Here is a 23,671-nt window from a genome sequence, read left to right as displayed (position 1 = left end):
TCAGGATGACAATATTTTGAGTTTTGTTAAACTTTTATCCCAATATCCTCTTAATTAATGAAAGGCGAAATTTTGCAATTTATGGAGACATAAACCGTTTGATCGGAATACTCTTCCAGTAGATGAAATTTACTCCCATTGTTGCAGAAAAGAACTCCACAAAATGAGATTGATGATTCCAAATAAAGGATACCTCCACAAGAGATGAAGAGATAATGCCTGTGTCTCCAAATGAATAAATCTTTTTTGGTAGAAATAAAACATCACGAGGGATCTTTATCCCCTGCAATTCACCACATCACGAGCCATGTGATGCAATTCCACTCGTTACCAAAAAAAAAAAGTCTGTCCACACACTCCACAAGTCCACATTAATAGAGGTGCAAAACTGTCGGCCCAATAGGAAGGAAAGAATCAAGCAAACACGCAATGTCACATCGTCAATTATTGAGGTGTATAGTTTTCATTGGCTTACTCTATAATGACACTTTCGGTTTTTATATTACAAAAAAAGGGGGAATTCGGATATTTTGCAAAATAATATGCGAAAACACTAATATCCTAGGTAAATCAAAATCACAAAAGAACATACTAATTTTGTAACGTGGAAAACCTTAAAAGGTGAAAGAGAAAACGTACAGCAAGGCTTAATTAGTCTGAATATATCTTCAACTAGAAGAGATTGTTATTGGTGAAGTTTGATCTCAATCCAGAAAGTGTTGTAAGTAATTTTTTGACGGACTGTTTTACCTTTGAAATGCATCAAAATGGCCAAAAAAATGCATATATCAATGTCGTAGGCGTTGATATCTGTATAGCTCTTCAAGATCTTCAATTTGATATGTTTTTCATTTTATATTGGTTCAAATCTAAACCAAACCAGATCGATCTCTAGGGGTAATTTTATACTTTCCAGGTTAGGGTTTTTAGTTATCTTTTTGAGAGATGGGTGAGTGAGAGTTTGTATTTGCTTCAGAAATAATGGATCCGTTCAATCACTCAGCCGTGGATGTAGTCTCTTTCTTGGAGGTGAACCACATAAGTATTTATCTTGTGTGTGTGTGTGTGATTTCTCTTTTCCTTTGCATTTCTTCTACAAAATCGTCATTCTATTGCGTTGTTTTTCTAACAACAATGAGAATACAATCATTTTTAGTCAACGCTAGAGGATATTAAGCTTCAAAAGATATAACACACTCTTGGATAACAAAAATAATTTACTAAAACAATAGGTAAATTCACAAGAATACAATACTCTTAAGATAAAAGCATTCTAGGCTTTGTACCTCAAAGCTGGTTGTCCAACTCAGAACATCCGAGTGGCATTTACACTGCTTTGTGGGACTTGCAGTTTGCTCATTCACTAATTTCCATTACTTCATCTTTGCAACTGCACCGTCCCAGTAATCAAATCCCAAACTGTTTCCATCAACCACCACACCCCCAGCCAGTCACCACCATTCAATTCTAATGGAGTTTCAGACTAAATTCTCAAGAAGTATATTGGTTTAAGTGTTAAAAACATAACAAATGCTCATCGAGGCACGATCTCAGATATTTGAAGAATCCTCAGTGCCTCTTATGAGCAAACTTCCAATACCATGCAGACTAAAAGTACATCTGCCCTAGAAGCATTGATGAAATAGAAATTTATGATACCCTGATTATGAAATGAGCATAAAAGACCAGAATTTTTTTTTAACATGGATACAATGTTGAGCTCAGAAGGAAAAGGGTGTTTGGGGGGGGGGGGGTTGACTCTTTTTTGGCAAATCTGGTCTATGTAATAGGCTGAGAGAATATGTGAACTCTGCATCATCTAGAAAGCGAAAAAATAAAGGAAGTGTACAGAGACACTATGACTTACTGGGGAGGGATGCAGTGGTAACTGCAGGTGTAGTTGGGATGATAATATCATCGTCTGTCCAGTTTTTCTCGCCCCAGTGCAATAACATACTCTCCCAGAAGCAGAGATTCTCAAAGCATATATTTAAACGCGGATCCCGTATCTTAATTTTCCAATGCCCATCAGTGTAGTTGGCCTTCTCAGCTTGCCTCCGGTCCCACTCCAGTCCTGCCTTTTGCTTTGATCTCAACACACAAAATTTCTGCAAGTTCTCAGGCATTGCATCGTGCACCTTCCACCACTGTCTATGTGCAACATCGCTAGCAAACTCCTGTAGTATGTCCACATTCCAGTTGCAGTCATAATCTCGAAAGCATAGCCATGGCTTTAGACCCAGATAGTGGAGGACGTACAAGATTGGAGGATCAGCCCCAAAGAGATGAGTCTTCATTTGTTTCTTCTCCTCCTCATCACCTATCCAGAAATGCTTCAAAAAGTTCATGTGTTTCGGGATGCGGTGCCACCATGTAAAGATTTCATTTAGGTACCCCTGATCCCCACCATTATAAGATTCAATCTCGTTGATGTGATCCATTAGAAGATTGAACGTGCAATTTGATGGCTCAATGACCATCACACCAGAATTGAACAGGGTGGCATTGTTTCCAATTGCAGTAATCTCTGGCATTGCAAATAAGAAATCAAAGTTCCTTAGTATAAGAAGGTCTGCATCAATGAAGATAATCTTGTCATAGTCTGTCAGCTGCCAAAGACGAAACTTGCTGTAATTCCACTCATTGTAGGCTTCAGGTTCTGCTTTTGGATTCCTGATCCTCTGGATTGTCCGGATCTTCCAGCCTGCTGCCTCAAGGCCCCTCCTGTGATACTCGCTGATTGTTCCATCGACAAGTATCACCAAGTCCCCGGTTGAACCGACCATGCGAATACTCTGGGCTGCAGCAATGGCACCACAGACATAAACATGAGCTGAATGCAAAATTGTAGCATATGCTTCCCGGTGCTTTGTTCCTGTGTAAACCCGCCCTGTTATTGCAGAAATATTTAGAAATCATTAGTAACTAGAAATCCATAACATTTTGAATTACTGGAAAAGGCAGTGTGCTAATTTACTTGGCAAAATAAAGAAACCAGTGCTCCATGCCTTCTCCATGCCTCTGGGACATGTTGGGCCCATAATATATGGGTTCCACCAATGAGGGAAATTTTAGATAAAAATTATTCTCGTCAGATTTTCTTAACCATCCAATATACACTAAAAAAAAGGGGGTACCAGTGCACGAGGTCCTGCCACTGCAGGGTCTGGGGAGGGTCATAATGTCTGCAGCCTTACCCCCGCTTAGCGAAGAGGCTGTTTCCTGACTCGAACCCGTGACCACTAGGTCACAATGGAGCTACCTAACCGTTGCGCCGAGGTCCGCCCTCTAATCATCCAATATAGACTCCTCATGCTTATTTGTTTTGGCCAGAATCAGATGGATAATTTTGCTAGGGCAATTTGGTTGTCCTAGAAGACTTCGGTGGCCAAATCACCTTTCCTATTCTCCATTTTTACAGTAGAAAGATTCTCTCTCTCTCTCACAGATGGATAATTTGTCTAGGACAATTTGGTTGTCCTAGAAGTCTTTGGTGACCAAACCAACTTTCCTGATCTCCTTTTTTTCAGTAGAAAGATTTTCTCTCTCTTGCTCTCTCACTATAATTCAGGTAGGATCATGGAACTAAAACTCAGATTTTAGTAATAGCGAGTTTGGTTATGTACTATATAAATTTTTACCACACAATCCTGTGATTCTTTACTCTCTTTCTTGTAGGCTCAAGGTAAGGACTGTAGGTTGAGAGTAAACTCTCGAAACTCGAAAGAGTCATTGATAATCCACTTGGGAGAAAGGTATATCAAACTTTAGTGTTTATTTATTCATAAAAAATTCACTGTTTCACTAAATAATACAAGACTTGAGGCTTCACCTAGTCCATGGAATTGAGAGACAGGATTCAGGCAATTGACTTGGTAGAGTCATTCATACCTGCAATTATCACCATCACTTGTTGCAGTGATTCGACTTTCTCTAGTTAGCAAAGTTTAGAAGCCAAATCAGGAGTCAACAAAGCTATGTGACAACTTTTTTAACAGAGGATCAAAATAAACCATGAGAGAAGCAAAAACCAGATCAACTAAGATGGCTCCAAATAGATTATTTGATGGCTAAAGCAGAAACCAATTTCCTTAATAAGATATATGTATGAAGTCCACTGAAAACATGCATTTTCTGAAGGATAGAGTCCCACTGGCTCCCTTTGCACCTGATAGGATTCACAAACATGATAGAAACTAATGAAATATGCTAAGAGTATACTGACCTTTGACCTTGAGTGGAACTGCAAGTTCGCATGACCCAACAGGGAGCTGAAGCTTCTCTCTCAATGTACCCAAGTTCGGCTTATATAGCCATGCATTCCCTTCACGTACTACAAGCTCCTTGCAACTGAAGAGGTTTGGGATTGGGAAGCATTCAGTCACAAAGAGCACATACACAGGATGGTAGGCTTTAGCAGAGGCAGCAAGCCTTGCGGCTGCAAGCTGCAAATGCAATCGAGCAACATCTCTTGACCAGTTCCCCAACCTGCGGCAGGGAAGCTTGACAGCAATGAGATCAAGCCGTGGCTTCTTAGGAACCTTGGGTTCAGGTAGAGAGGGACAAATGGGAACTTCTGATTCTTCTTCTTCATCTATCCACTCTGGGTATAAGATCTCCCAAGTGACATTCTTCTCGACATAATTCAGGTTTACAACAACATGCTCAGCCCAAGGTAAGAATTGCTTCCAGTGACCAATCTCACTGTCATTGAAGTTTAATAGTCCTATTCCCTGAACTCCATTTTTGTCAGCTAGTCCCCCAATGGTTTTTGAGATCTGATCCCAGTTAACATCTATATGTGATACATAACGTGGATCTGCAATGGGCCTCTCCCATATCCACCTGTCTACTAGACTTGGCCTGCACTAATAGTAGTTTAGACTTCAATATCTTTAAACAGTCAGAACTAATGCTTTTCTGTTTATTGCTAATTGCCTCCATGGAATTACATCAGGTCCAAAGGCTAAGCATTCCTCTGTTAATAATCAAATAAAAAAGCGAAAAAGAGCAAAGGCATGTGTAACTAATATTTCCTGAAGCCATGTACTTTGGTCACTTTAAAGGAAGAAAACAGAAACCAAAAAGATTTAGAGGAAGTAGCATAATGCACTTGAGCATTTGTTGGATCCCACATAGGATGTTCCCTCGGTAGAAAATCAAACTACATGGACATCAAAAATTGAATCTACGATATGATTGGATGGTCACAATCATCCAATCATGTCTACTTTTATGATCGAGAAGACCAATATAGATCCCACAGAAACTGAAGGATTTAAAGATCAGTATTGGAACCCTGATTTACCCACCGATACTTGTCCTCGCTGGTATGGATCAGCCAATCCTCCGAGAAAAAGCCTGAGCTTGAAATCTGCTACCAGATTGGCCGATCCACTACATATGACAAATTGGATTAGTCACATCTAGCAATAAGATGGATTGGGATTGATGTGATAATGATCCTTAAAACCATGGTCAAAACCCTTTGTGTTCATGCTAACATGCTACACTGGCTCAGAGGTGCATATGCCTTTTTCTCTTTTCTATTTTGGGGGAGGGGGGAAAAGAAAAACAGATCTGAAACACCAGTCAGAATTAAGAAACATGAGGAAGGAGAAAAGGTAATAATACATACCGAGAACCAGAGTTTGATAGATGGTCAAAACTATATACTGCTGGAGAGAGGAGGAGAGTCAAAAAAGTGCCACATACAATGAGAACAAGGAGAAGTTTCAAAGATAATAACTTGCAGTTTGAACTCCTATCTTGGACTGGAATATAGAAGGGCTTCTCAATATCTTTAAAATCTTTTCTTATAAACCTTCTTTTATTTGTGTCATCACTGGATCAAGCAAGTGTAAAATTTAAATCAGTGGATAAAGAGGTAAAAAAGAAATAAGGATTAAGGAGAAGAAAAAATGATTTCTAATGCAGGAAGGCTTATGAAAAGGTTAGAGACATCAGTTATTTATAAGAACGAAACATTTCATATTAGTTATTATCAAGGACACTGCAAGGGCATTATCAAGATATAATATTCTCCGAAGAACGACAACAAACTTTCCTATCGATCACAAGAAGAAACCTTCAATAGAAAGTAAAGAAGAAGTGTTCAATCAACCTGCAAGATGCTGGCCACTGAAAACTACAGAAAACCAGACCAAATTCCAGAATTATGTCATGTGTTCTAATCTAAAAAACCTTGGCTAGGAGGGGGATAGTAACATAATTAAAGTAATTCACTAGTACAATACATTCATAGTCATAATTTCCTTATCCTAACTATTTGAAATTGCCAAAGAATCCTACTAATGCATTCTATTCTAACTTGGACCAGTCTTTTAATAAATTGAATTTTTAAATCTATCCTTACCACCTCACCACATCTTCAAGTTTTAGGAGATCAGATTGGGTAACTTGGCTCAGCTGTCCTGACCCAATCCATCAATATGATACTGGTCATCTAAAAATGGGCTGACCAGATTTTTACCGCTGTTTACCAACAATACTCACCAGGATTGGCCAAACTCAACAGAATCAACTCAGGATCAGCAGGGTCTGATCCAATCCTGGATCCCAAGTCTTAAATCCTTGACCACAACTCACTTCCTATCAAGACTTTCCCTGCCCTTATATTCCCAACCCAATTGCACCAAGTTAAGCACATTACATACAGTCTATCTACATAAATTATAGCACTAAGGAGTACCTTGTTATGCCTGTAAATTACAATGTCTAGGACTGCCCCTCAAACTGATGTATAAACTGACAAGAATCAGCCTGTTAGCTGGAAAGGATTGCTGGAAACCATTCAATAATTTGTGGGGGTTAAAAAACCCATTTGTGGAAATGTGCAGGAGGTATAAGGAACCTCGAAACCTCTCCAGTCTCCCCAGTAATTTTCTTTATTGGTACAGAGAAAGAAGAGGCCTCCTATACAGTACAAGGAACAAGAACAGCAATGGTTTTCAAGAAAGATCAAACCTCCATCTATAAACTTAACCATCCCATTACTAACAATGCAAAATTGGATTGCCATGGTCTCCTAATTGTAGAGATATGCCCCCCCAGAATTTGTCAGTCAAATTCCATCATATAGTTCTAATCTTAATTTTTTACAGATTGAATACACATAGTTATCGAAAACTCTCTCTCTCATTTCTGGCCTGCCAAAGACACCGAGTAATGGACCTTGATTTATGGCCCTAGAAATCAACGTCCACTATCCCATCCCTGACCAGCAAACCTTGAGCATTCCACAAACTAAAGAGTGAGAAGATATTTTCTAGAGGAACCCAGCCAAGCCCTGTACTAGTGAAAATGCCCTCCCAAACTTCCTCAGCAAAAGGACAGTTCTAAAGCATATAAACAGATTCAGAGTCTTGACAAAAAAATTGAGAAACATTAAGCAGATTATAACTCCTCAAATAAAATGGTCAACCGCCAGGTTTATCTTGATAAGTTATCCAAATGAAATAACTGTACTTCAGTAGAATATCCATGGAACATACAAAGCGAGAAGGGAACGTGATATACTCGGGCATTCCCCGCCATAATAAGCAACGCACTACACGATGACCCAGGTGTAATGAAAAGTGAGCAAGGGTTAGCTAGGGCATCCCCTGTAAGTGACGTGTCGCGTCGGCACGGCACCTAAATGCAGTGACACGTAGGCAAGGGTTCTCGCATAGTGGACGAGTGCAGGTAAAGAAAGTAGTCCAAAAGCGTAGGATTAGGTTTGCATCTTGAAACATTGGATCTTTTTTTTTTTTTATGAATGAACATTGGGTCTTTAATGGGTAAGAGTCTAGAATTGATAGATGTTATGAGGAGAAGAAGGATTAACATAGCCTGTATTCAAGAGACTAAATGAAAGGGTAAAAAAGCTAAGGAGTTGGACGACTTTAAACTTTGGTATTCGGAGATAAAAGTAATAGAAGTGGAGGGGCATGTAGTGGATAAAGAATTAAAGAATGATGTGGTGGATGTTAAAAGATTTGGAGATAGGATTATATCCATCAAACTTGTGTTGGAGAAAGAGGTTGTCAATATAATTATCGCTTACGCAACCCAAGTAGGATTGGATGGAAGTAGTAAATTACAATTTTGGGAACACATGGATGGATTAGTACAAGGTTTTGGTTAAGGAGAAAATATCATTATAGGGGGTGATCTTGATGGACATGTTGGGAGAGATCGTAGAGACTATGAAGGTGTACATGGAGGATATGGTTTTGGAGAGAGGAATGAGGGGAAGGGATCTTAGTTTTAGATTTTGCTATGGCTTATGATTTATACTTACATTGAAAAGAGAGAATAGCATTTAGTTACCTTCAAAAGTGGTCATCATAATAGCCAAATAGATTTCTTCCTAACTAGAAGGTCAGATAGATTGTTATGTATGGACTGTAACTCTGTAAGGTTACACCAAGGGAGAGCCTAACCACACAATATAAATTAGTAGTCATGGTTATGTTCCTCATTACGCAGAATTGTACGAAAGGTGACCTTATTTTCTCTAGGATAAGGTGGTGGAGCTTAAAAGGAGATACATTGAAATCATTTACTGATAAAGTCATCAAACATGTGGGACTTTGAGGGAGACGCTAATACAATGTGGAACGAGATGACTATTTGTATTAAGAAGGTTGCTAAAGATGTCCTAGACAAATCAAAAGGAAAAGTCACTTCTCTAGGGAGACTTGGTGGTGGGATGATGAGGTTCAAGCAGCCAAGGTTTAAAGTATGGGTATTGGGTATCGTATCGGTCGGGTGATTTTAAGAGACGTATTGTATCAGATATACGTATCGAACAATACTACACATAGAAATGGTTAAGATACAAATGGAAATACACTTTTGGAACAAAAAACAATATAAATAAGCAATATATAACAAGTGTCCTGCATAAACACTAAAATGGTGAATAATGTATAACCAAACAAGTGCATTAAATTGAAATTGTTATAAAGATGAGGTTTCTTACATGCTGTAATCGTCTATAGCCATGAAGAATATTGGATGATGCAAAGGATGATGTTGTAGCACTCCTTGATTCGTATTTTAGTCTAAAAGTGTGAAAAAAACAAGATTAAATGCAAGATTTTAGACTCTTGGTTGAGAGTTTTCCTTCATTTTTTTTTTCCGTTAGATTAGGAGTTCTATCAAGTCTATGAGTGAAAATGGCATTTTTATGGAATGTATCGATGGAATCGGAATGTATCGGTACGTAGCTAATGTATCGGTATGTATCGAGCCGTATCGGCCGATACGTTTCGATACATATTACACCACCCACAGAACCCTTTACTGGATGTATCGATGGTATCGATACGTATTGGCCCATATCGACCGATACATTTTGATACAATTCGAGACAGTTCATTTTTTTTTAAAAAAGAGACGTATCGGCATGTATCGTATCGGTATCGACCGATACCGATACGTATCGGTCCGTATCATAGCATGTCGTATCGGTCTCTACTTTAAACTATGCAAGCAACCATTATGACTAAGAAAGCTAGCTTTAAGACATGGCAAAGGACTAAGAATGTAGAGGATTTAAAAAAGTATAAATTTGCTAGAAATGAAGCTAAGAAGATTATAGGAAAAGAAAGGGTGAAGAAATATGAAGATCTTTATAACAATCTAAGTACAAAGGAAGGGGCAAAAACTGTCTATAAGATACCTAAAATAAGGACAAGGAAGAGTAGAGATCTTGACCATGTTAGAAGTATTAAAAGTGAACGTGGTAAAGTACTATTGAGGGATGAGGACACTAAGGAGAGAGAGAAATATTATTTCTACAGCCTTCAAAATGAAGAAATTTCGAGTAATAGTGTCCCAAAAGACTGCATTACCCATCAAGACACCACATATCTTAGATATATACAAAAAATTAGAGAGTTTAGAGTAAAAGAAGCTTTAAGGAAGATGAAAGTAAGTGAGCCATCGGGACCAGATAAGGCCCCAATAGAAGTGTGGAAGAGTTCAGAATCTGTGGTTTATCTTGGTTAAACAAGCTGTTTAATAAGATTATGAGCACAAGGAAAATGCCAGATGAATGGAGGAGAAGCATTGTAGTTCCCATTTACAAAAAAAAAGGTGATATTCAAAGCTGCAATAAGCCTTATCCCAACTAAATGGAGGCGACTACAAGAATCTTGGTTTTTCATTCAACTCTATTTTAAGTCATTTTAGTGGTTAACCCAAAGGAATATTCTCCCACCACTTTGTCCCAGGTCATTTTCAGTCTAACCCTAGTTCTTCAAGCTCCTCTAATAGTACCAAAAACCTCCACACAAGAGAGCTCAATTTGTTGTACATGCCAAAACAACCTCAAGCAAGTTTTCCTCAACTAACCACTTATCCAGTTCACTCCTAAATTACCTCGATTAATTGCCTTTTTTCCATTCTTATTCTGTTTCTGGTTTTGCCACACATCAATTCAACATCTTCGTCCAGAAATTTAATTATTAGCATTTTCTTTATTCCTGCACCTAGACAATCAATGAAGAAATTAGAAAGAGAAAAGATCAAGCACCATAACATATTTTCTATAAGTTTGGGGCCCCTGTTATATCGTTTTTTGTAGAGACATCTGCATGGAGCCTATCAAAAGAAGGGAAAAACAGGGTCACCTTGTTTTGTTCGATTTTACACTTCACAGTTACCCTAATATTTTGATGGGCTAGATCTCGGCTTTGGCTAACTTCTCAAAACCATAAACACAACCTTTTCTTCCTATTTCTGAAACCTAGAAACCCTAGCTGTCGTTTCTTGTCCTGTTCAATTGCTTATCAGATTCTCTTTTCATCAGTCAACTTGGGTTCTAAAGGCCAGCATGGCATCACCACACGTAGTGTCTAAAGAGAGGAGGCCATATCTTGGCTCATTTCTCAAATACATTAAACTTAATTGCATACCCCAAACCTAGAAAACTCTAGCTTTAATCTCTTCCTCCAGCCACTTGCTTCTTGAATCCACTTTTTTTTCAATCAGCCTAGCTTTAAAATGGCAGCATGACAATGAGGCAGCAGCCAGACCACTGTTCCAGGCATACAATTACAGGTTTTCTTCTTCTTCCTTTTCTCCACTGGTTTCCCTGATCTCCTTGGAATCCATCATTTTCACAGTCCTAAATCCTAACCAGTCCAACCCAACACACCCTTGGCCTCAACCACTGTAATGGTGCTACCCCAACCCAACCAGATCTTTCTCTGCTAAGTTATAGTTTATATAAGGGATGCAAATGGGATACTGACTTAACTGGGTATCTGAGTTCAACATGCATACACATGACAGTATCTGTCAGATTATTAATTGAATCTGAGAGATCCATTTATTTGATCAGACCAAATATGTATGACAGCCCTGGCCCTGCTAGACCAAGACACACAACTGAGTTTCGATTTGACCAATACTTCAGGCTTCCAATTGCAAGAGGGTTTCCCCCAAGCCTAAGGTAGCAATGAGAAGCCTTTCAACAAGGCTCCCGACCAGCTTCCAATGGTAAATCTTATAACCACCCCCAAAAAAGAAACAAAAATTAAAAATTTATCCAAAGGGCGAGAGACCAATGGAAGAGGGTAAAGGACAAGGGAGGTAAGACGGTAATTATTGCTTTATGTGCCTTGGTAGAAGCATGGCAGTCCTAGCAACCCAAAAAGAAGCGACCGACTACAGCAATTGACCAAGATGAATCTGACCCACAGGATCACAAGTGTCGAGGAAAATGAATAAGACAGAGAGTACAGGCCCTGCAACTCCAATAATCTAAAGATGACATGCTTGACACATCATTAGAGGCTGTGGTATGTCATATTGCAACTTTTTTGAGTAAAAAAGGAGGATTGGAAATGTACCATGATGTCCCAAAACTTGGTTCAATGTAAGAATCAAGCTAAGAAAATGACCATACCGGGGGAGGGGGGAGCAGGGTGTCTGAGTCCCTATTTAAAGAATTAATCGCTTGAAATTGCCTACCAACCATCATCCTCAACCGTATAAAGTGATGTGGATCAACAAACTTACTTTTTGGTAATAAACTAAGTACATAATTTCTACATCCATTCGTGAATATTTTGACCCTGTAATGTGATGTTATTCCCATAAACGTTCATATATTGTACTTGGTCAACCATAATTTAGATAGAGGCAAAGATAGAATCTTCCTCTAGGAGGAGGGAATGGATAAATATATAAGGAGTGTTGGCTTGAAACACTCATGTAAGATTGGCATTCCAATTTATCTTGGGCCTCACTAGGCACTTCCAATACATTGGATGCTTCCCACTAGTAAGTAGGAATCTTAACTTGCCAATTTGCCCTGACTAACAGATTTAATGGATCCAAAAACAAAAAAGACAGGACAAATGGTCGGAATCATTGTATAATTTTGGAAAAAAATGACCTGATCTCCCCAATTAGAAAAATTAACTCCCCAAAGCACCTTACATTCATAATAATTATTGGGACTCCAAAAAGAAGCATATTAGTCACCTACAACACCCGTCTATACTTCGGGTAGTCATCAAGTAAAATTTTCAAATTCCTATTGCACCCCTGTGAACTGATTTACTGATCTCTGTTCCACCAACAAACTGCTTAATAAACTCATCCTAGCTGCCTTGGGAGAACCAAAGAAAAGGATTGAATTTTTTAATGCTGAGAACAAATTCTGTACACTAATGAGAAAATAAAGGGGTAAGATGGGAATTTTAATAGATAATTGTTCGAGAAAAATTCCACATTGACTAAGTTTGAGACTTTTGAATGACTTCATATACCAGTTCGGCCTCTCCACCTAATAGCTTAAGATTTGGATTGGATAATTCAACATGACATCAAAACCACCACCAAAAAGACTTTGATGGTACATCCACATGTACGACCAATTATGAGGGGTCACACATGCCCTGTGTATTGCCACCCATGAGGGGGAGTGTCTAGGAATAATCCCACATCCACTAAGTTTGGGAACTTGGATGACTTCGTATACTAGTTGAACCTCTTCAGATAACACCTTAATCTTTTGGCTTGGATAACTCAACAATTATTTGACAACTGAACATTGCTTTAAGTGATTATCTTGCTTCTCTTTAAAGTTCTGGGCAATTATTTTTGAAGTAGGCAGGTTTACTCAATCCTTTTGACTTATTTATTTATTTCTAAACTCAGAGAGATCAATGTAATCTTCCCCTTTCACATTCATCTTAATGATAAAAACAATGGAAGAGGCTTTAACATGGCTGTGTTTATAGGCTCAGAAAATGGGTGGCTATACTTGAACCGTGCAGATGATTAATTTGATCAGTATAGGTAGAGGATCCTCTACAGTGACCACATTTAAATTTGAGGGCTCACCTTGCCTTCCTCATATTTTCAATGGTCCAAAATAACCGAAAAACGAGGAGTTTCATCTTCGCCAACCGCCTTTCATACAGAAAAATGTGAGAAGAAACAGGCGGGACCTATAGTTTCTGTCAGTGCACTCGTAGCCCCACATGAACTACCACATGGGCACCCTTCTCCACTTAAGGCCCATAAAGAGCTGATGAAAGAGGGGGGTTGGAACCCTCACCCCTGGATGTATATTAGACTGTAGAATACAGCTATAAAAAATCCAGAATATATGGTTTCAAGTTCAATGATCAAGTTGTATTGAAGCCATGATAACAGACCAAATTTAAGATTCATAAGATGTGTTAAGTGAAGATTGTTGTGGGTGAGTATTGGGAACTGATTTTGTGCAACAACATTCCAATGAGAACTGCTAATACTAATGGTACACTATATAGCCAGCACTAGATATTGGATAGCAGGGTTATACACAATGGTTTTAACACCTGCACTTAGCAATACCAACGTAAGTTTTTCATCTTTCCGTTTAAGAACCAAAAGATGCTCAGTAAGACACCAACCAATTCTAGTCAGCAGAATTAAATTCTACAAGGTTATTTCTTTTGCATTATACTTTCCGTCACAATTTTATTGTGCTGTTGCTTCAGAAATGCCTCTCCTACAATCACACCTGTTTCTTCCCTTCAAATTCACAAACTTCCCACCCACATAACCAGCCTAGAATCAACACTTCCCCTCATCCAGCCATTAACAAGAGAACCTGCAAATTATCATAGAACTCCATCTTTCCTCAACCATCCAGCCCATGATCTTTTATAACCAACCTTCTACCCATTCTAAACCTAATTTTCTACCTTGTTCCACAAACCTTTCTTCTAATCAACCTTCTGGAATTTCTTGTGCAGCAACTATATGATAAAAATCTTCACCTAATTTCTTATCAGTCCCACCATCCATTCTTGAAGATAATATTTCATACCAAGTTCCTCAACCCAATATTTTTCAGGCCTATATATTCTTGCTTGATGCAAGAATAACAAACCACATGGGTAAATGAATCGCTAGCTTCAAAACCCTTTCAAACAATTTCAACATATTCAGTTGAGCTAGATGCAAAGTCTTCCTATCTGAGTAGTTCAAACTAACTCTCTTGATATTCTTTCTCACTCTACTGCATGTATATGATATATCTTAATCAGATATTTCCCACCTGGGTCAATCAGTACTTGAATATATCATTTATTATGGTCTTGCTTTTTCATGTTTTGGAATTTACATAATAACTAAAGGAAGACAATATTTTATTTCCAACAGGGATTTAATTATTATCTTATTGACATCACCAGAGTGTAGGGATGCAAACAGTGGACATTAAATTTGGGTGACACCCCTATTATGACCTGATCAGATTTAATGCAAAGTTCAAGTTTCCTTTGGTTGAACTATATGGTGTTCAGGTTAGGCTCACATTACAATTTCACTAAGGATTTGATTATTTATGGTCTAGATTTCATATCGAGCCCCCTTCCCCCGGTATTTCCTGCTTGAACCCAACCTGGCATTGTCATAGGTTTGAGGTTATACGGCAAATGGGGTCAGGAATATGTTGGTCAAAATACACCAAACTAGCTCCCATCACTACCAAAAAATCAATTCTTCATAAATCATCCCTGCTTTCCAGTATTATTAGAACTGTGAATGGCTATAATAAATCAGTCAAACAAGTGGGCCCAATGTTTTAGGCCATGCTTCTTTTGCTTAAGGATGCATTTCCCTACTTATCCTATTCATAAAGGACACAAACAAAACTTCAATTTCTTTTAGAAGAAGGATGCCATAGATTTTGAAATATTCAAGATATCTCATTGAAAGGACTTGACCAATTTTGCAGTAGACAAAGCATTGCGTTGGTAATGGTAATGTAAACCCTGAGTTTATGAAACTTTTCACCTCACTCCGTTCATGAGGAACAGAATAGCAGTGGATGTTGACGGAAAACAAACATTATTGGAGAAAGATTAATACAGAAACAGAACAAATTAAGCGATAAGTTTGTACAAAGCTTTGTTTTCATCTTTTAACGGATCTCCAAAGTCAAAAGTTTTTCTAGACAGTGACAAGGTATTATTTCATTAAGACCCTGTTATCTGTAATTGGTGCGTTTATAGCACTTTCTCGCTCACTTTATTCAATCTAATCTGATAAGTTCTATCTGTGTTTCTATCTCCTTCTGAACACCATTATGACGTTTGATGCATTTCTTGATCTAAAAGCAGCCCGAACAATCAAAGAGTTGAAATACTAAACGAAATACTTGGACAGAAGCCCCAATCTCATAGACGAACAATGATGAAACAAAGTACTTGATCGCCACATAGACAATCTCATAACTAAAACATCCACAGTTATGTTAAAACCAATGAAAACCAGCAATATCAGGAGAAGACCAGAGTAAGGCCTCCATTTGATAATCAATCATCACCTTCTAATCAAATAACCAGAAAGTTTTGCTTCTCAATAATAAAAACCAAAGGAAAACTATTACGTCATAATTAGAGATTTACAGCATACAACAGTCAGTAGGATGATTAATATGAATAGAGCAACAAAATCCATAAAACAGAGCAAATAACACTTCTTTCTTTTCTTTTTCTCATTTTGACGGGACAAAAGAATGAAAACTAACTCACATTGATCCGGGTATTCTGTGCCTAGTCTCAACTGGAGTAGGCGAGTTAGCAATTGCTCCTCTCATCCCTGCAGCGGGGGAAGACACCATTTGCTATTAAGAGAGACCCGTTTGAGAGGGTTTAAAAACAAAGCAAAAAAAATTGGGAAACCAAATGGACTTGGTAAACTAAATGCAGGATATTCACTTAGAAAAAGTGCACCTCAAGAAATTGTTGGACGGAGAAACTGGTCACGGAAGAGATGGATTAGAGCACATTATGAATAAAATAATTGAGAAGAAGGAGAAATGGGAAAATGGAAATGTCATTTTAGAAGAAAGTTAATAAAGTCATACAGAAACCGAAGTAAATGAAGTGAATAAGACGTTAAGAGTAAACAACCAAGACAAGGAGCAGAGACCTTGAACTAGTGAAAACCCTTCATCAAAACGAAGAGCTGCGATGGGGAACAAGAACAACAGAAGATAGTAGGAAGATTTACTCAGCAACCCAGACGACAGAAATATGAAATCAAGAAGAAATCCAGATTGGAGAAATTTTTTAAGAGCTGTGAATCTGTGATATCACCTCTTCACCTTTTCTTTACTCTGCTGCTCTCTCTCTCTCTCTCTCTCTCCCCCTCTGACATCCCAATGAGAGTTTCCGGAGGGGAGGAGGTCGAATTGGAAGTTTCTTTGCCGAAATCTGTGAAGTGCAAAGCAAATAAAAAATGCTGCTGAGATGGCTCATGGCGATTGTGTCGGAGTATTGCTGATGTCACACAGTACGACAACAGTCAATATTTGGTAAACAGAAGCCAAGTAAGAAAAAAATAATATTTTTATTTTTTTATTCATAAACTCAGAAAAACTCGGCGTTTTTTTTTTTTTTTTCTTCCAACACTCGTGGCCACCCAAGCTGTTGGCTCCTGGATGACCCGCCTAGGAAGCGTTCTCTATACGGCCTAAACAGGTTTCGATCGTATTGGTCTGTAACAGGTCAATACTGGATTGAGAAGATTTTTTGTTTTTTGTAGAAGGATTGAGAAGATTTATTTCACCGAAAATCTAGGGTTCAAGACTTCAAGTCCATTCATCGATACCATATCGGTCAAGTAACGATGGATACAACCGATACTTATACGGATGATACACCTGAATCGATACCAATTCTAAAAACCGTGGGTATATGGGTTCCAATTTTGTGGATGGGTAAATCCTAAGATCTTTGCACAATAGTGGTTGGAATACTGTAGATATGAACAAATATAATAAAATCTCATGACATGATACAGGAGTAGGGATGTAAATGAATAATCGAAAATTCGAATTCGATCCACATCCCTATCCATTTAGGAATATCCGTATTTGTTTAGAGATATCTAGGAAAAAAATCCAAATACTCCGATAAAAATTTGTCCAAAAAAAAATCTGAATACTTGATAATAAAAAATTAAGTAAATAATGATCTTGAGGGTTTTTCAAGATTCAACAAGTTTTAGAATATGAGAAAAAGATAATCATGATTTAAGAGAAATGGAAGTGAATTGTATCCGCTAGGGGGAGGAAGGTTCGGGTTTACACAAGGCAGAGATGTAAACGAATGATCGAAAATCCGAATTTGATTCGCATCCGAATCCATCCGAATATACAATTGGATTTACTCTTTCTTTCATTTGAACCTTGCGATATGTAGGATTGAGTTTTTCAACGCAGAGGTACGGATGGTGTGAAGAAGGTATCATGCAATACTGGGGTTATTTTCGATCGTTTGTAAATAGAGGACAGACATTGACGATCAATGATGACCTTTTTTTTTTTTTTTTTTTCACCAAAACTTTCTCCTTGATTTAATAACAAATTGTGCAATATCAATTGTCAAAGGATTATATGACATTGAATATCTACATAATGATTTAGATTAATTAAGTGTTAAATTTTAGACTCAGACTAAATCATGTATTCTTCCATGTATATCCATGCATGCATCCTCTTTATAGTCCTAAAATTTTCAATAATTTGTTTGGTTACATGGCCAACTCCATTAGGCTAAATGTTAGTAGGGGTCCTTAATTTGGGTCTATATTCTGTCCAATAGAGAATCATCTTTGATGTAGTTGTTAAGTTAAATAGAGCTCGGTCAGCTAGCTACTAGACAAAATTTTCATTAAAAAATTTCAAATAAACATTATAGTATCATTTACTACCGACAATGATTAATGTGTCTCAACACCTTAATGTTAAGTGGTTGTTAAGAAGCTTAAAATAAAGTGATTAATTTACACGTTTAGATTGAGAATATATAAGATGACTCTCTTCCATATGTTATAGGTAACCTTATTAATAGTTTGTAAATCATGTTGTTAGGACATATATGTGATATGACCACAACCCACCACCACTAATTAATGTGAAGATTCTGACGTTTGGTCAAATTTCTAACTCAATATCATATGGGCAAATGAAAATTTTTCCTAAATTAATTACCTAAACCTCTTGTTAAACTAGAAATCAATGCCAATTCACTAAGTTCATGCTTAGTTACTTATGCATACTTACAAGGGCTTTATGATCTCTTCAAATTTTGGGTAATACGGATATCAAAACTAGCTAACTCTTTATAAAATGCTGGTAAATTTAAATTTTTATTAGCTTGGTTCCCACATGGCTTAGTTCAACTCAACTCAACTTAACATGTGTTTTTCCAACTAATTAAAATTTCCACATGGCAGATTAGAAGGGATCCAAATTTTGTATGCAAGTAACCCGTTAAGTCTTTTGCTAACATGTCAAGTTTCATATGACAAAATATAATTTTGAAAATTCAAGGTTGTCGGAGATTGCACAGTAATAGTCCGAGTACTATAGGCCTACATGAATATATTGGGGAATACATGACAATAGAGAGAACTATACGACACATGGCTAATTTGGACCATGATCTCTTTATCTAACGGTCTGAATAGCTACTTCAATTCTCCACGTGGCAAAAGAATAATGGCCATATTGGAACAGGTTCCTATCACGAGCATATACAACCCATTTTCTTAAAAGTTGTAGAAAAATAAAAGATCTAAAGTTTTCCTTCACTCATGGAGAAGGAAGAATCACCTCATCACTAGTAATTTAACTTTTGTGTCGTCATAATCTCTCATTCTCTATTGTACATGGTCAAAAATACTCCTCCTTAATCCAATCAAACGGGATTGATGGTAATGATGAGGGATTTCTTTCTTTACTGTGGGTGAAGAAAAACTTGACAAAAAAAAAATCCTTTAAGATAATAATAAAATGTTTTCTAATATAATCATTTCTGCCACGTGGAGGAATATTTGGTATTTTTACCTATATTTGATATGGTGCATTTCATAGAATATTTCTTAACCATAGATAGCGTTTTGGACCCAAAAAAAAAAAAAAACCATTTTCAAACAATTTCCGTAGCACTGTCAAGTACACATCTTTTGGTTTTAATGACATTTTGCTCTAAAAGAGAATATGGGACCCTTTTTTAGTTGACTAGGGACCATAATTGGTCCCTCAAGTGGGTTCAATCTAATCAAGTTGAAATCAATAAAACTCCACCTACAGAAACAGAAGAGTTTGTTAAGGTCTTAAGAATATATCTAATTTGACAACTTAACTAAAAATTCTTTCGTCATAGGGAAGTGGTTAATCCTTTTACAGTCAAAGTTCTTAATTTTACTGAATTTTCAAATGGAAAAGTAAAATATGACACAAGACCTTACCAAATGGTAAATAAATAATTATTAATTGCTTGAACTTTCTTCACATGAAAATACCTACTACAAAGTAGGTGAGAAATATATGTATCAAAAAGCTAGATATCTTTGACGGGTTAATCACTTTCACCTACAAACTTAATCCTTAATTTATTAATTACTCCTTTGGGGATTTCATTATTTCTTGTACATAATATTAATGCATATTTCTGCAAACTTAATAGTAGTCATAAAAAGTTCTTACACTTTATGACAACTATGATGAACTTGTTATTGCTTTGTCCATTTGAAAGGTAGTGATTAATTATAAAATATTATGTTCAAATGATACATGATATATTTAATTGACCAAACTAACTTACTTTTAACTTTTAATTGAAAGAAACCAAAAAAAAATCATAAAAAAAATCTCTACTACTCTTTCTTAATTTGTAAGGGATAATGATATATATAATTGACCCAACAAACTTGGTTTAAAATTTTAAGTTTTAAGGGCAAAAAATTAAAAATTAAAAAAAAAAAAAAGTCCATACTAATCTTTCTTATTGTATAAGTATTAAATAGCTTAATAGTCCTATGAAAACATCATTCTTACCAAACCCAAAACAGCAAATGCTTGCAACAATTAAATTAATTTTATTTTAATTAATATTAATATAAATGTTGAGTAATTAATTAATATTTTGATTCCTTCCCCAGGGTAGGGGTGGAATTGAAGACAAAAAAAAAGAGATCTATAGATCTATAAAATGATCATCATGTATCGGTATTTCAATGTTAAAACTGAATATTTTATAGAATGAAAAATAGTTTTACAACAGAGATCATTAGTGTGATTCCATCATCCCAATTGGATCTCTTTAGGTCAACATGTGTCTCATTAATGTGACTTCAAAAAATTTTCAAGGGAAAAGGTTGGGCATGTGTTGTCGGTGTATCGTAAGCTAGTATCCATTGTGTCTCTCTTTCCCCTTTTGAAATGACTCTCTTATCCTTCTTTTACATTTTAATACCTCATCCCACACCCCATTGGTGCCTCTCGCTAACTTATCACACACAGGCAGTGTGCCTATCTCTCTCCTTTTTATTAATTATTAGAAAGTACCTCATCATCGATTGCTTAGAAAAATGAATGAAAGATTTTTTTAGTTTTTTGGTTTTTCATTTTGCTTCCTGGGTGGGAGGTGAGGAAGATTAGTAGTTAATTAATCATAATTGAATTTTCTAGGTAACCCAGTATCGATTGCTCAGAGAAATTAATGAACCGAAGTTTATTTTTTTCTTTTTTTTTTTTTTGCCTTCCTTCCTTCCTGGTTTGGAGGTGAAGAGATTAATAGTGAATTAAGCATAATTGTATTTTCTTGGTAACCCATTAATGATTGCTTAGAGAAATGAACAGAAGGCTTAAAGTAAGGTTCTGTAACCTTTGTTACGTATTAATCATGATAATTTGGGATAATTTGGAACCTTCCGACGACTGGGATGGAGGAAAGTCTCCATATAAAAAGGGTAATAGTCGTGGCAAACAGGGACACTTGACAGCTCTGAGAGAGATAGAGAAGAGAATAGAAGAGGTGAGGTGTGGTGGGACTTGCTTGTAGGATGGAAGCCTTGCACCTATCGCTACGTCTCTGCTTAGTCATGCATGCATGAGCCCTATATATTTCTCTATCAAATAATTTATGTATACATTAATTGTACCTATACTTCACATCAAACATTATAATATACAAAAGCCTGCTTGCACCTCTCTCTACGTCTCTTAATTGCTACGTACCCATGCATGCATGCGTCCTATTTATCTATCAATATTTTTGTACGTATTTGTTTTCTTTCTTATTCTGATAATATGATCGATGAATGATATCGATTAGTCTTCCTCTCTACACTGTCATTGGTGTTTCGTGGGAAATCCCCTTATAATTTAGATTGGTCACGGCTGATTCTGATCTAATTCTAATCTGGATCGATCAAAATCAGTAAAAAACTGAGTGAGCGGCCGATCAGATCCTGAGTTTTAAAGCGCTGATTATAATATATGATGGTAAGTGAAATAAAATGTGATTTATATAGCTATCCAATTAGAAATCGGTTGAGATCGGTTAGATTCTACCTTAATCTGAATGTAGTTTGATTGGTCAGAATCGAGATCAGCCTTGGCCAATAGGATAATAATATAATGATTCTAAGTGAAATCTAATGTGACCTATACTACTCATGTAAAAGGGAGTAGTAGGAAAAGGACACAAAGCACAGCGAAGCGTCGAAACTTGAGAATGTTAAAGATGCGTATTTGTATTCACAAAGCAAAGCAAAGCAAGCTCAACCAAGACTTTATAGATCTTCTATTGTCGGTGTGGGATTCCCATGCTCCCACACGAGTATATTTCTTTTCTTAAAATTTCCTCTATTAAATTTAGGGTTGATAGTGATTTTAATTTTCTTTTTATTAGATTTGGTATGAGATGATGCATTAATTGGTGTCCAAAAAACTCCAAACTGCTTTACATTTTTTTTATGGTTTTGATTACATTGCTTCAGACTACATAGAAACAAGTCCAATACTAAGTTGGTGAGAGTGAGACAAGTCAAGGAAGTAGTTAATAATGACCAAAGCACATCTATAAAAGATGTATTAAACGAAGAAAAAGTGTCCATATATGATTGTGTATTTATTTAATTAGAAGTATGTTATCCGATGATCGAGAGCAATTTCTAAGATATTTGACTTTCCTTTTTTATTAAATAAGAAAAGAGACAAGTGTCAATGATTGTGTTAAATCAAAAGAGGAATCAACTTTTTTTTTTTTTAAGGTTAGGATTTTGATAGCTTCTCACCAATGACTTTGAGGCCATAGACATGGGGATCCAGACCATTTCAAACCATAGACATCAGGCTTTAACGCAACGGTAATGTTCCTTCATTGCGATTTGGTGGTCACAGGTTTGAATCAAGAAGACTCTTCGCTAAATAGGGGGGGTAACGCTATGTTTATTTTTCCTTTTCCAAACCCTATAGTAGTGGTAGCATCGTGCGTTGGGTATGCCATTTTATGTCATTGGAGTTTTGTTGGATTAAGATGTAAAAGAAAAGATGATCATAAGAAGATATGGAGCTTAATAATAATAAATAATTTATGAAGAAAAGAAGCACACAACATAGGATTGCAAATTCAACGTCGCATTCTTACATAATAAGATTGACACCATGTGATCCCATATAGATGATACCATTTTCTACACTACTATTGGTGTAACGTAACGTGAAGATTCCTCCCCACATTGGCACCATGGGGAACCCGGCCTCTCCCATATTTTATTATATATTATAGTATGTAACTTACATAAGACAAGCCCTTTTTTATAATATAAAACTAAGTTGATGACATTTAGAAAATATAATTGAGGGTAAACTTTCAAACAAGGCTCCCTTCTCAGAGTCTCTTTACTCATTAAATATGTGGATCCCCTACTCTCTCTACTTATTACTTATAAGGTTTTACTGCCCGTTATTGGTTTGGCGTGTAAAATACTGACATAAGCGATCAACGTGTAGATCCCTTTTCTTAATTTATATTAGGGAACAAGAAATTCTACCTGACAGTGCCCTCTATGCCCTCCCTCATGGGCCAGTGAAATGGCCACTCCACCCCTCCCCGTAGATGCCTATGCGCAGCAAATCCTTTCTCTATATATTATCTAGTTGTTTTGGTTCGGCTGAGAAAACTTCATTCATGTTCGACTAATTTCTGTTTTCATGTTCTTAGGTTCTTGTCAAATTCTAGAATCCTTACCCAATAAAGAAATTCAAGAATCTTGCTTGTAAGTTGAAGAAACAAAATTTGAGAATCTTAAGCACAAGAAGCTCCAAGCCACATTCTCAAATTTATGCCCT

General features: G+C 36.8%; 1 protein-coding gene across 2 annotated transcripts; it reads right to left on the bottom strand.

The window, feature by feature from the left end:
* Window positions 1-1,800: 1,800 nt before the first annotated feature.
* On the bottom strand, window positions 1,801-16,683 carry LOC122669811 (UDP-glucuronate:xylan alpha-glucuronosyltransferase 1). 2 transcript variants are annotated; one of them, XM_043866665.1, is made up of 4 exons: window positions 16,056-16,683; window positions 5,639-5,845; window positions 4,226-4,863; window positions 1,801-2,896 (listed from the first exon to the last, which is right to left on the bottom strand). In XM_043866665.1, the coding sequence occupies exons 1-4, from the start codon at window positions 16,142-16,144 to the stop codon at window positions 1,857-1,859; spliced, it is 1,974 nt and encodes a 657-aa protein (XP_043722600.1). In that variant the 5' UTR covers window positions 16,145-16,683; the 3' UTR covers window positions 1,801-1,856. The 2 variants fall into 2 exon arrangements, with proteins under 2 accessions (XP_043722600.1, XP_043722602.1); XM_043866667.1 differs by having other exon boundaries at window positions 1,801-2,890.
* Between the last annotated feature and the right edge of the window lie 6,988 nt (window positions 16,684-23,671).

The sequence above is a fragment of the Telopea speciosissima genome, chromosome 7, assembly GCF_018873765.1.
Source record: "Telopea speciosissima isolate NSW1024214 ecotype Mountain lineage chromosome 7, Tspe_v1, whole genome shotgun sequence".
In the NCBI taxonomy this organism is placed as follows: Eukaryota; Viridiplantae; Streptophyta; class Magnoliopsida; order Proteales; family Proteaceae; genus Telopea; species Telopea speciosissima.
This window is presented reverse-complemented; position numbering and strand designations above follow the sequence as displayed.

Coding starts and splice junctions, on each gene's coding strand:
- LOC122669811 (XM_043866665.1), bottom strand. CDS start 16,144: ATGGTGTCTTCCCCCGCTGCAGGGATGAGAGGAGCAATTGCTAACTCG. Junction 5,846..16,055: donor CACAGAATACCCGGATCAAT/GTGAGTTAGTTT, acceptor TGCTTGATCCAG/TGATGACACAAATAAAAGAA. Junction 2,897..4,225: donor AGTTCCACTCAAGGTCAAAG/GTCAGTATACTC, acceptor ATATTTCTGCAA/TAACAGGGCGGGTTTACACA.